This window comes from Meles meles, chromosome 8 (assembly GCF_922984935.1).
Source record: "Meles meles chromosome 8, mMelMel3.1 paternal haplotype, whole genome shotgun sequence".
NCBI lineage: Eukaryota > Metazoa > Chordata > Mammalia > Carnivora > Mustelidae > Meles > Meles meles.
Genome location: NC_060073.1, coordinates 17,094,622 through 17,108,929, shown reverse-complemented (window position 1 = coordinate 17,108,929; position 14,308 = coordinate 17,094,622). Strand labels below are relative to the sequence as shown.

The following is a 14,308-nucleotide window of genomic DNA, read 5'->3' as shown; positions in this document are numbered from 1 at the left end:
TGTGGACAGTAATATTTCATGCATTTTGCAAATGAAGAAACAATTACAGAGACTGACGTTAATAGTAATAATAATGATAATATCAACTAAAACTTAGACATTTGTTTGTGCTCGTTTTTGCGAAAATGTTGTTTAATTCTCACTACAAAACTCACTACAAAAGTGAGATAATTACCACTATTATTGTGTACTTCTTTTACACAGAAAGAGATGCAAACATAGAGAAATTATGGATCCTGTCGAAGATCAAGAAGATAATAAAAGGTAGAGCCACAATTAGATCAAATTATACTTGTTAACTTTTTTCTACTAATTTTTTGATCCTTTCCTTACATTGCTATGTTATAATAGACAATGTTGAACTAGGAATCTCCTTTTGACATGGCACAATAATTATAATGACTTTAATGCTCCTTCACAGGCAAGTTTACATGAATTGATTTCATCAACAGACACACACACACACACACACATTGGAATCCCTAAATATTAATACGAATGTGGTGGTCTTTCCAATGAACAACACCTTTACCTTGGCCTCTTACAGAGCCCTATTTCCTCCCTCCCCAGTCCCCTTACAAGAGTGGGACTCCAGATTTTTCTGAACAATGTTGAAAATGACTACCATAGTGGTTAAGTGTCCTGTATTGGCTTGAAAACCAGAGAAACTAGATTGGAATCTTGCCTTTTGCACTTGTGACTTTCTTTTTCCAGGGTATATTTCTTGGCAACTTACATCCTTGTTTCCTCTTTTATAAAATGAGAATTATCATATCGATATCTCAGGTGTTATGAGAATTGATTGAGGGAACATATATGAACATACCCACCACATTATTGTGAGAACACAAAAGACTTTTACTTGTTTTTTGTTACTGTGTATGCAACTAGGTGATAGGAAGAATTGGTATTTTGAGTGAAATACAGGGAAAAAAATAAACCATGCAATAAAGGGAGAAAGAGTCATCTCCCCGATTTTAATTTTCAAGAAGCTGCAGAGGCTCACATTATCCATGGCCATTAACCTCGGGAAGGACTATCTCTGATCATGCTTATATTAAATGACTGATGATTTATGCCATTAATTACTGATATTTATGTCTTTTCTGTGTGTGGAGTATATTTAGATTTGATTTTCATGCTCATGATTAGTCTTTAATGTTAATGTTCTCAGGGCAAAAGAAAGTGAATGGGGTCAAAGAGCTGGTTCTTGTAGACTGTGTAATCATTATGAACCTCAAATTTTTCATTTGCCCAATTAGGCTAATGATATTTACCAACTATCTTTTGAAGAATTGGTGTGAGGATAAAATATTATTTATGTGACTAGTGTTGAAAGATAGTGATTATTACATATAGAAAGTACCAATCTCTCTCTCTATCTTTTTTTAAGTATACGGATAAAGGGAACATTCCTCAAGTTCATAAAATCTATCTATGAAAAACCCATACCAAATATCATTTTTAACGGGGAAAAGCTGACAGCTTTCCCAGGAACATGACAGGGATGTCCACTCTTGCCACTATTGTTCAACATAGTACTAGAAGTCCTAGCAACAGCAATGAGACAACAAAAAGAAATAAAATGTATTCATGGAGCACTGGGTGCAGTGCACAAACATTGAATCTGAGAATACTGAAAAAATAAAATTAAATTAAAAAAATGCTCAACATAAAAAAAGAAATAAAAGGTATTCAAATTGACAAAGAAGAAATCAAACTCTCTTCACAGATGACATTTATATGGAAAACTCAAAAGATTCCACCCCCAAATTACTAGAACTCATACAGCAATTCAGTAATGTGGCAAGATACAAAATCAATGCACAGAAATCAGTTGCTTTCTTATTCACTAACAATGAAAATACAGAAAGGGAAATTAGAGAATCAATTCCATTTACTACAGCACCAAGAACTATAAGATACCTCGGAATAAATCTAACCAAAGAGGTAAAGGATCTGTACTCAAGGAACTACAAAACACTCATGAAAGAAATTGAAGAAGATACAAAGATATGGAAAAGCATTCCATGCTCATGGACTGGAAGAATAAACATTGTTAAAATGTCTATACTGCCCAGAGCAATCCATACATTCAATGATATCTGGATCAGAAAGTGCCGATCTTTAAGATACATCAATGCTACTGAAAAACTTACCTTATAGACTTAGATTATCTTAATGATGTTTAGGGCTTTTGAGATATAATTCCATTTTCAAATTGACCTCTTCTAGGAAACGTTCAGTATGAAATATATGAAACACTCAGACATGGACTATATCCGTAATCCGATAACCAATCAACAGTTCTTGAGAAAGTGTTTCTATTAGTCTAAAAGTTTCCTTCTAGCCTAAAGTCTCAGAATTTTTCATAGAAAATCTGAGATTTAAATTTAGAAAGAATTATTTTGAAACACTATGGAGAAATGACCTGCAGATATTTCTGGTCCCATAGCCAAGAGGCAATAAATGTGGAGGAAACACTTTCAAATGGATCATTCCTACCCTAATGAATCTTGCTCTGGAAGATTTTCATCCGGCACTGCATGGATATTTTAAGAGGTTTTCATAAATATTCAAGGATCTTGGCTTATAGCTTCTGCTTTTTTCCTTTGGAATCATTATCTGCTTTGGTGGAAATGTTTTGACTTAGGAGCAAATATTCTGAAGAGTCATGTTAGAGAAACATCCAATTTTGAATAGGGAATTGCTTTCTCTGTACTTGGGACCCACACATGCAAAAATCCTCTTTTCTTTAGAACTTTGGTTTTGTTCGTTTGTTTCTTTTTTCTTCCTTCCTTTCTTTCTTTTTCTTTTTTTTTTCTTTCTTTTATGGAAAATGAATGCCTGCATAGGTTGAATATTTATTATCAAGGTATGGCAATCATTGTAAGTATGGTATGGGTGACATCAGTACTGAAATTCTTAGGAATGGAATAATAAAATATCAAGGACTTGCTTTACAATTCTCAAACAGCAACAACAACAAAACAAACAAAAAATAATTAAGCCCATGTGGAATGAGAGAAAGTGCAATGAGATGAAATAGGAATAATAATATGTTGATAATTGCTGATCTGGATAATGGTGGAAGGGAGTGGTTATAGTATTTTTTTTAATCAGGCTTATAGTATTTATTAACTAAAGGAATTGTCTTTAACTTTCAAAAATATTTATTTATTATTTGTTTGTTTGTTTATTTGCTTATTTTATTATGTTAGTCACCTTATATACGTCATTAGTTTTTGATGTAGTGTTCCATGATTCATTGTTTGCATGTAACACCCAGTGCTTCATGCAATACATGCTCTCCTTAATATCCATCATGGCTTAACCCATCCCCCCCAACCTCACCCCTCTAAAATCCTCATTTTGTTTCCCAGAGTCTGTAGTCTCTCATGGTTCATCTCCCTCTCTGATCTCTTCCCCTTCATTTTTCCCTTCCCTCTCCTAATGTCCTCGATGCTACCCCTCATGTTCCATATATAAGTAATCCATATGATAATTGGCTTCCTCTGTTTCACTTAGCTTAATACCCTCCAGTTCCATCCATGTCAGTGCAAATGGTGGGTATTCATCCTTTCTGATGGCTGAGTAATATTCCATTGTATATATGGGCCACATCTTCTTTATCCATTCATGTGTTGAAGGGCATCTCTGTTCCTTCTACAGTTTGGGTATTGTGGGCTTTGTTGCTATGAACATTGGGGTGCATGTGCTCCTTCTTTTCACTATATCTGATTCTTAATGATAGTCACAGTTCTACTTTTTTTCTATGAAAATGATCACTAGATTTGAATAGGATTTTTTTTTTTTTTTGGAGGGGGTTAGATATACTGGTAAGGTTTTTTGGCAATATAATTCTTTTTGGAGATTTTTTTATTTTATTTTGTTTTATTTTACATGTAATCAAATGCAACTTTTTAAGTATGTGGTTTGATGAGTTTTCACAAATTTATTATTCACATAGTGATTAACAAATTCAAGATCTAGAATACTTTCTAGATCTGTCATGCTCCGTTTCAGTTAATTTTCTCAGATTCAACTACTGTTCTAATTGGCACCACTCTGTTTTAGTGTTGTCTGTTCTTTAACTTCATATAAATTGAATCATATGATTTACTAGCAGTGCATAGTCTCTTCGTTCCAGAATTTAGCATATTGATGTATGTATCATTAGTCCATTACGTTTCTTAGCTGAAGATTATTGTCTCTCTCACCAACTTCTGCCTTTCAAGTTCAGTGAATTTCCCTTTAATGTGATTAATTTGAGGGAATAAGTTCATCTTATTGTAGTTTACTTTTTTGTCCCCTTCCTAACTTCTATTTTTTTTGTTCTATATACTTTTGAGCTAATGAAGTAGATTTTTTTGTCTATTATTCAATTTTCTCTTCTTCTTAACAGCTTTTTAAATAGATTCTATTTTCTTGAGCAGTTTCAGGTTCATAGAAAAGTTGCGCAGAGGCTATGGAGATTTCCTTCATCTCCTCTGATTACAAAATAGGCAGAGGGACTGAATAGACATTTTCTAAATACATATAAATTGCCAACAGCACATCAAAAGAAGCTCAACATCACTTGTCATGAGAGAAATGTAAATCAAAATCATAATGAGATATCACTTCACTTCTGTTAAAATGACCAGTATTGAGAAGACAAGAGATAAGAAATGTTGGTGAAGATGTGAAGAAAGGATCCCATGTATACTATTGATGCGTATGTGAATTCGTATAGTCATTATGGAGAAAAGTACAAAGGTTCTTCAAAAATATTAAGATAGTTCTATCTCCCATTAGTTGTACTTTGGGGTATATATCTAAAGGATCTCAAATCATGATTGTGTAGGGCTTTCTGAATTCTCAGTTTCATTGCATCATATTTATAGTAGCCAAGGAGTGGATACAACCTCACCCCTGACTGATGAATCAATATAGGAAATGTGGGACATGTGTTATTCAGACTTTAAATAGAGGAAAATTATTCCACTGGCAATAACATAGATGGAGCTGTAAGAATTGATGTTAAGTGAAACAAGCAGGAATAGAAAGAGAAATATTGCATGATCTCACTTATATGTGGAAATGATATAGTTCAATTCACAGAAGTAGAGTATAGAATAGTGGTTACCAGGGGCTAAGTATTGGAAGAAATGGAGAGATGTTTGCCCAAGGGTGCATGGTTTCAGTTATGTAGAATGAAGAAGTTCTAGACATTTAATATATAGCATGGTCACTATACTTAATACCATAACCTATACTTAAAATTGCAAAAAGGAGAGATTTTTTTCTTACAAACACACACACACACACACACACACACACACACACATGCACACACAATGTTAAGTATATAGAAAAGATAGATGTGTTAATTAGATTGTGATGATCTTTTCAGTATATATATATAAAACTCATATATATAAAACAACTGATATATATATATATAAGTATGTGTGTGTGTGTATATACATATATATATATATATATATACATACACATATACATATATTTTTGTATATCAACATGCCAACTTTGGGACACTAGTGCAGTCACTAAGCTTCACAACATCCCCAAAGCAAAATGTAATGAGAACACTGAAAACATGATATCTTAATGAATTTATTTTAAAATAATCTTTGACTGGATTAAACTATTGGTATTGAAAATGTTTTTCAGGTAAACAATGAAGAACAGCATTCAAATGAAGTGGAATCTTGTCTCAGTTACAAAGGATGTGGTGAACTTGAATACACTGATATCAATGATTCTATTTATTTACTTATTTATTAGTTTTTATTTAAATTTCTGTTAGTTAGCATACATTGTGTTAAGAATTCTAGGTGTACCAATGAGTCATTCAATACATACCACACCCAGTGCTCATCATGATTGTACTCCTCTATCCCCATTTTGTATTTAACTCATTGTCCTACCCACCCCCCTCTCTGGTAACCATCAGTTTGTCCTCTATAGTTAAGAATCTCTTTCTTGATTTGTTCCCCCTCTCTGTTTTTCCCTATACTGATTTATTTTGTTTTGTTTTGTTTTTTAATTTTTATTTTCATATGATTGAAATCATACAGTATTTGTCTTTCTCTGACTGAATTGTTTCACTTAGCATAATACTCTCTGGCTCCATTCTTGTCATGGAAAAGGCAAGATCTCATTTCTCATTCTTGTTGATGAATAATATTCCATTATGTATTTGTGTGTGTATGTATGTGTGTATATATATATGTGTGTGTGTGTGTGTGTGTGTGTGTGTATACATATATATATGCATGTATATATATGTACAAACACACAAAAATACATAAACCATCTCTATCCAATTCATCATTCTATGGATACTTGGGCTACTTCCATAATTTGGCTATAGTAGATAATGCTGTTATAAACATCGGGTTGCACGTATCTCTTTGAGTTTGTATTTTTTTACTCTCTGAAATCAGTGAATCTAACCTTTGGCCTGCCCTAATTCAAAGTATGACTGCTAATTTGCTCTGCTCACTATGACCATCAAAATTATATTGCCAATTCTAGCATCACAGTACACACTACACTTTTACTAGGAAAGAACAGAGAAAGAAAGCAGCTTCCTGCTGCAAAAGCAGGGTCTCTCTAACTCCATTAACTAGAGACAAGTACAGTGAGTAGTTCTGAATGCCTCTTATACTTTCTTTTATTACACTGATACCACCCAAATTTAAATGAAATAATACACACTTTCTTTTTTCCTTTTAAAATAAGTTCTACCTTCTGGTACATCAATCTCAGTATATGTTTTATCTATGCTGTATTGCAAATTCTTATTTAGTCTTGACAGCATATATTATTTTTCTCTTTCTCTCTTAGATACGTAGAAGTCTCTTGTTTTAGCTCCTATTTACCAATTACGCAGATTAGCTAATATCTCCAGAACTTTGTAATACTACATTTAAAAATCTCAGGGGCACCTGGGTGGCTCAGTGGGTTAAAGCCTCTGCCTTTGGCTCAGGTCATGATCCCGGGATCCTGGGATCGAGCCCCGCATTGGGTTCTCCGCTCGGTGGGGAGCCTGCTTCCCCCTCTCTCTCTGCCTGCCTCTCTGCCTGCTTGTGGTCTCTGTTTGTCAAATAAATGAATGAAATCTTTAAAAAATAAATAAATAAATAAGTACATAAAATTAAAATCTCATATATAATGCCTCAGCTATCTCAATAGTCAAAGAAAACAATGAGAAAAAATTATTTAAGAAAAATACATATAGTTATATATATGTGTGTGTATATATGTATAAATATATACATACATACATACATATGTATATGGTCTTTTGGCCTTTGGTTCACTAGAATGGAACTTTTTAAAGACAAACTAATGATACAGTGAAAAAAATTCTTACCACACAATGTTAATTCATTTGATCTGAATGTGTTCAAGACAAAGCAAGATACCTTGTTTGAAATGTGCTATAGAGGCAATTACAAGTTGTAGTGAACACACTATTATTTATGGATGCTCAGAGTTTGAACAGTTGTGATTGCAAAAATATCTTTCTCCTTATCAAACTAGAGGGTAGACTTAGATGTGAGAAGTATTTCATTATTACCAATGTCAGAATTGAACTCTCAGGAAAGGTAAGAACCAGGCTAGCATTATGAGGGAAACCACTAGTTTGAGGGCAGAAGTACAGAAAAAAGTAAGGATATTAGGTGCACTACATTAGACTGCATTGGGCAACTTAAGATATACACTACTCTATGTGATATCTGCACAGAATAAGTAATCAACCAAAGCCCTCAATTCATCTTGTGCTTTCAGATGTAATTTTGATATGCCATATCATTCTCATGGCATTTTTCACTTCTGCATTCCTCAATGTGTAGATGAATGGGTTGAGAAAAGGTGTCCCAATAGTATAAAATACAGTCACCATCTTGTCCATGGGGAAAGTGGTTGGGGGGCGTGTATATATGAATATACATGGAACAAAGAATAACACTACTACTATGATATGAGAAGTGCAAGTAGAGAGAGCTTTTTTCCTTCCTTCTGCACTGTGGTTTCGCAGTGAATGCAAGATTATAATGTATGAAATTATTAGAATCACAAAACCACTTGTGGTAATGGCCCCGCTGTTAGACACCATCAACAGGTTGATCTCATATGTGTCCATGCAAGCAAGTTCCATCAAGGGCTGCAAATCACAGCAGTAATGATCAATGAAATTGGGTCCACAGAAAGGCATTCTCAAGGCCAGAATAATCTGGGTTATAGAATGGATAAAAGCCCCTATCCATGCAATAACAATCAAGATGTTGCAGACTTGCTGGCTCATGATGGTTGGGTAATGTAAGGGCTTGCAGATGGCCACATAGCGATCAGCAGCCATGAGGATGAGCACAAAGATCTCCATGCCACCAAAGAAATGTAGTGCAAAGACTTGAGTCATGCATTCATTGTAAGTTATGATTCTTTTTGCAGAGAGTGAATCCGCAATTAGTCTAGGAGCTATGGAGGTTGAAAAGCAGGCATCAGCGAAGGACAAATAAAATAGGAAAAAGTACATGGGGCTCCTAAGAGTCCGGCTGGACTTGATGGTCACAATAATAAGCAAATTTCCTACCATGGTTCCCAGATAAAAAATTAAGACAATTAAAAATACCATTTTCTGTCTCATAGGATCTTCAGTCAATCCTAATAGTATGAATTCAGTTACACTGTTATTTTGCTGCATAATTTCAGGCAACGTGGAGAAAGCATTGGTTAGAAATAATTAATCTGCAAAGAAAGAAATATTATGAAATGATTACTTAATTTGGAGATCAAATCCATATGCTTGATCATGGATGTGCCACTTACCAGTGAGTAATCCTTTACCTTCTGCATCATTTTCTTCTGAATAAAGAGGAAATCATATTATCTATTCACAATCTATTCAGCTGATTGTTAATGGAAGCAATGAAAAATATCAATAATGAAAGAGTACCTGATTCTTCAGGCACAATAAATATTAACCTAGGGGATTATGTGTGAGAGGGTATCTTTCTGAAGTGAATGCCTTTCTTTAGTTTATCATAAAAGAGAGAGAGAGAGAACAAGAGAAAAGCAAACAATATTTTAGCAGTAAACTTTCAGTCAGTTGGTAAAATCCATTGTGAAAAATCTGGTAGCTCGAGTCTTTATTTCCTGTTCTTTTAACTCTAAATAATTTCTAGTTGCTTAGAGTTCTAAATTCAGCTTCTATCATAATATTTTGTACTTTTGAAATTATACTATGTTGTCCAAAGTTAAATTCTCCAACTTATTTAGTATTTTTTTTCAGCATATTTTGTTAAAAAACAAGGAGTGACTGAGATTGCAATATAGGATAAATACAGAACATGTGACATAAATCAAAATGTTCTTTGAAATTTCATGTTATTTTAAGCACCAGGGACTTAGGATTCTTAGAATCTATGTTTTGAGTGGCCCATACCTGAATTTCAGTAAGAGAAGATAGATAGAGGAAGGGAATGAATATTTATTTATATATACCAAACAGTGGAAAAATCCATATCTGTCCTCATCATATGTATTTACCATATTGTAGCACAATACAAAAAAATGTCAAATCATTTAAGGAGATATACAACATGTATTCCACACAGAAGCACAATTTTCTCAAATGCAAATGACTTTCAGAGATCACTCTTTAATAACAGAGTGCATAGGGTGCCTGTGTGGCTCAATCAGTTAAGCATCCCATTCTTGATTTCCACTCAGGTTATGATCTCAGGTTTGTGGGATTGAGTCCCATTCCGGGCTCCACATTGGTCATAGAGCCTGCTTAAAATTCTATCTCTCCATCTCTCTCTCTTCTCCTTTCCCTGCTCAGGCTCTCCTCTCTCTATAAATAAATAAACAAAATCTTTTTTTTAAAAAGTTCAAACAAAAATGGGCGAAATAACTGATTTAAGGAGCAACTCTTCTTATTAAATATTATTTGACAGTATAATCATATTCATTCACAAAAAAATACATTCAGATTTAAATTCCAATTAAATATCTTTTCACCTATCAGATTAACAGTGGCCTTTTTGATAAATGCCTCTTAACAAACACTGCTGAAACTGATGTGGGAAACAACTGATTCCACACACCCTTAGTAGGATTTTAAATGGATGCAGTCTCTCAGGGAGTGATATTCAGCATGATAATATTTCAACAGCACATAGACACAGGACTGGTGTTTCCATTTGCTGCAAGTAATTTCAGTCGCAGGCACAAAGACAATCACAACAGCTCTTTCCAAGTAGGCAAAAGGTACAAAACAACTTCAAGCCCACCAGAAAGGAAGCAAAATGAGTCAGGGATGGTATTTTATGTAATTATCATAAAAATGAAGTAGCTATATACACAAATGGTTTTTAATATACATTGGAAAGTGACAGAGTTCAGGACTGTATGTGGAGGATGGTAATATTTTATTTCACATCTAATAATGTATATCACACACACAGACTCATTTCAATTAATTGTATTTAAGATAGTAATAAAATAGTATAATATTTGTGAGTTGGCATGGGAGAATTGATTTCTCAATTCACAATTAGGAGGAGGACTTACCTCTTAAAACATTCCCTTTGGTCACTGAAAATATATCATAATGATGCTGCATTAAAAATAAAGCTTTTAGAAACTTCTTAGTAGATGGTTTGTTAATCACATTGACATATTACTGGTTTATAACAACTGTCTTCGGACAACGGCTACAGGGACAGCAAGATTCCCAGGGCCAGAGTAAGACTTAAATATCTGTGCCAGAGGGTGAGTCAGCTGTAGAGGTAGTTCTGGACTCACAGCTCTTACCCACATCATATCCCAATCACACTGCCATCCACTACAGGTTCCGTTGCATTCTTAGGGGTTTGCCAGATATGCTCTTTGTTCAAATCTTTAGCAAATGGGAATGAAAACTTGTTTGTGGCTTTTAACAGTCAGTTACTATAAAAAGACATCTATCTATCTAACTGTCAATCCCTCCACCTATTGGTCTATTATCATCTATTATCTATCTATATATCTGATAGAGTTATAGACTGAGCTATTTGTATAGTTAACATAATAATAGATACAAGCATGGCATACATTTGTAAGAAGCAAAATAAGGAAGGCAATTTTTATTCACATTTGTTCACTTCTGAATTTAAACATCTAGAAAAAATACATATTTAATAATAAGTATTCATAAAGTAAATGAAAGAATTAAGAGAATTTCCTATTATTAGGTTCCAATATTGTTTGGTCCTATTCAATATTCAGTTACCACTGAAAAGGGAAGCCTACTCCATCCAAAGTAAAATCATCATCTCCGTGGAGCATTTCCTGGAACACTCAGATATTATTTCTATTTGCTTATCTCTCCACCAGGAGCTGTTGTGCATTTTTCTTATTCTGTTTTCTCAGTTTCTATTATAATCTACTTCTAGAAAATCCCCAAAACTTTTTATCCTTCCACAAATGCCTTCTATGTGCTAGATGAACACTGTGGCATTGATCGGGTAATTTTTCTGAGTATTAAATAAAGTCACATTAATCCCCAACACAAATCTTACCAGTTTTACGAGCTTATACAAACATTAGGATTTAGAGTAATCTTTTCTTCTCAAGGTAATTTGGCCACTATTTGTTCAAATGAGAATAAAAAAAAATGTTTCTAAAATCCTGTTTGATCTCTTTATATGTCACTGAGGCTTAGGTTATTGCCTGCATACCAGAAGACAAAGTTTGTCCTGGATTCATCCGACACTTTCTGAAATCCACTCTCACATGTAATTTTGACTGGGAAATGCTCCTTTTTTTGCCTTTCCAGCACTAATATTTAAACATGAATGATGCAAAATATAGGAGTCTGGGGAAGATCATTCCCTGAGGTCTCCCTTCCCTTTTAGTTAAGAAGCATGATCTAGATGTAATGAAGAAGTTGATTTTCAATATTTATTTTTAGATTATGGGGAAAAGGTGATCTCTTCTTGCAATTAAAGGGGTTTATTTGGACCATAAATGATGACTTTTGGCTAGAATAAAAAAACAAAAAACAAACAAAAAATAAAAGCAAAAGTCAGTGATTGTCTAGTGATCTATGCCCAGGACATGGTTCCAGACTTAAATAGCCAACTCTAATTTGGGGGCATGAAATATACAAGATGAACTGGAGCATCTTGTAATGTTAGAAGGTAAGGAAGTGTTAACACACACACACACACACACACACACACACACACAGACACACACACACAAAGAGATTTATTTAAAATAATTGACTTTCATGTATATGGAGCTGGCAAGTGCAAAACCTGCACTGTCTATGTCCCATTTTGAGTCTAAAGACCAGAAACTGCTATAAACCAGTAAAAACCAATGTCCCAGTTCAGGTCCATAGGCAGGAGGCTCCTTACATCAGGAAGAGTTAATGTGTCAGAGTGCAAGTCATCAGACAGAGAGAGCTAATGGTTCAGTTTGAAGGCTATCAGGCAGTTGAATTCCCTCTGACTGAAGGGACGTTAGCCTTTAGTAATTTTTAGGCCTTCATTTAGTTAGATGAGAACCCTACGTTAGTGAGATTAATCTACTTTATTCAGTCTACCCATTCAAAAGTTAATATCATCCAGAAAAATATAGTCACAAACCAAAACAATAGTTGAACAAATATTTGAGTACCCTGTGGCCCAGGCAAGTTAACATATAAAATTAACGAGTGCAAATCCATTGTTAATCCACTAGTACCTATACACATCTCCTAAATCCATACTTGCTCTCCAAATAAAAAAAAACACAAGGTCATAATACCACGTAACATCATACAACTATCCTGTTTAGAACTGAAAATGACCAAGAACTTCCAAAGTAAGGGGGGGGGTAAATTTTGGGGGGTGATTTTTATTTTCCCCTTAATATTCAGTAACTTCAATATTATGATGGAAAACAAAAATGCCATGGTAGAAATTCAATATATATTTAGTTTCATAGTAAGGTAATAAGAAAGGGAAGAAAACAAAGATATTTGCTTTATATATACTCAAGCACACAAACACATTCATAATATAAGGAGTAAATACAATAATTACAGTCTTCATTTTATAACAGTCACATGGTTAATTTATAATTTCTTCTGTTACTCATTCTATACTCAATGTGTCTTCAGCAAGCACAGATGCTGCTCATGGTTCTCAAGCTGATGGGGTGACACAAACCTTCATTACCGAAGCATCTGAGTCCTTAGTAGTTCTGCCTGGATTGGGTTATTGGGTTGTTGTAGTTTTCATTTGACCATACTCACAGACTATGAAGATACTAAGAGTGATCCTACGGGATCTCCTGTATTCTAGATATACTATTTCTTATCTCCATTCTGGAGTAGTTGTCCAATTTCCCCTTTGTTGCCAGGATCAATTATCCCAAACAGAACAGTAACTTACACCTTTGCCTTATAGATTCAAAGGCATGAGCATGAGCTGCCAAAAATGGTTAGGCAGCAGTCTTAACACTGTTAAATAGAATCTTGTTGTGTCTCTTGCTGGAAGCACTTCTCTCTTTGGATTAAAGACCTCAAAGCAAGAAGAGCCTAAGTAAGAGGGAACAGGAAGCAAAAAATTTGCTAGTGGGTCACTAAGGGTAAAAATGTGTAATGCCTCACCCATTTCTATTATTTGATTACAAGACCTGGCAATGGAAGGAATAGCAACATGTCATGGATGTTTATTCAGAGCATATGTCTTTCCAGAGAACTGAAGACTCTTGCTTCAACCCTAGAAGGTATTGTTACCTGGCATGTACTATAACTAATTCTGAAAAGGATTTTTCCACCATTTTATAAGGACAATTTTTCAATGGGGTGAGAAATGTAGTAAGACCAGTGAATTCCATGAGCATGGATCTATTCTAGCACTTTATTTGTTGTGAAGTGAGATTGTTTGATCACAAGCAATGCTGTGTGAAATGCCATGAATGTGGGTAAAAATTTCTCTAAGTTTATGGATGGTAGCTTTGGCAGAAGCATTGCATGCAGGGGATGCAAATCCATATCCAAGGGATGTGTTTGGCAGTAAGAACAAAACACTGCCCTTCCATGATGGAAGCAGTCCAATGAAATCAATCTGCAACCAAGCTGATCATACCAGGGAATGCTGCCATATTACAGACTTCATGTTGCATTTCCTACTGGAAGATTTGGCACGTAAGCAGTGAGGCCATGAGGCCAGGCTAGCTTTGGTGGGTGGAAGTCCATGTTGTTGAGCTCATGGACAACTTCCTCCCTGCCACCATGACCACTTTGTTCATGGGC

At 34.6% G+C, this 14,308-nt stretch overlaps 1 protein-coding gene across 1 annotated transcript; it reads right to left on the bottom strand.

Annotated features, from left to right (window-relative positions):
* Window positions 1-7,786: 7,786 nt before the first annotated feature.
* LOC123949354 (olfactory receptor 4C11-like) lies at window positions 7,787-8,719 on the bottom strand. Its single transcript, XM_046016767.1, has one exon. It carries the CDS (start codon window positions 8,717-8,719, stop codon window positions 7,787-7,789), a length of 933 nt encoding a protein of 310 aa, XP_045872723.1.
* Between the last annotated feature and the right edge of the window lie 5,589 nt (window positions 8,720-14,308).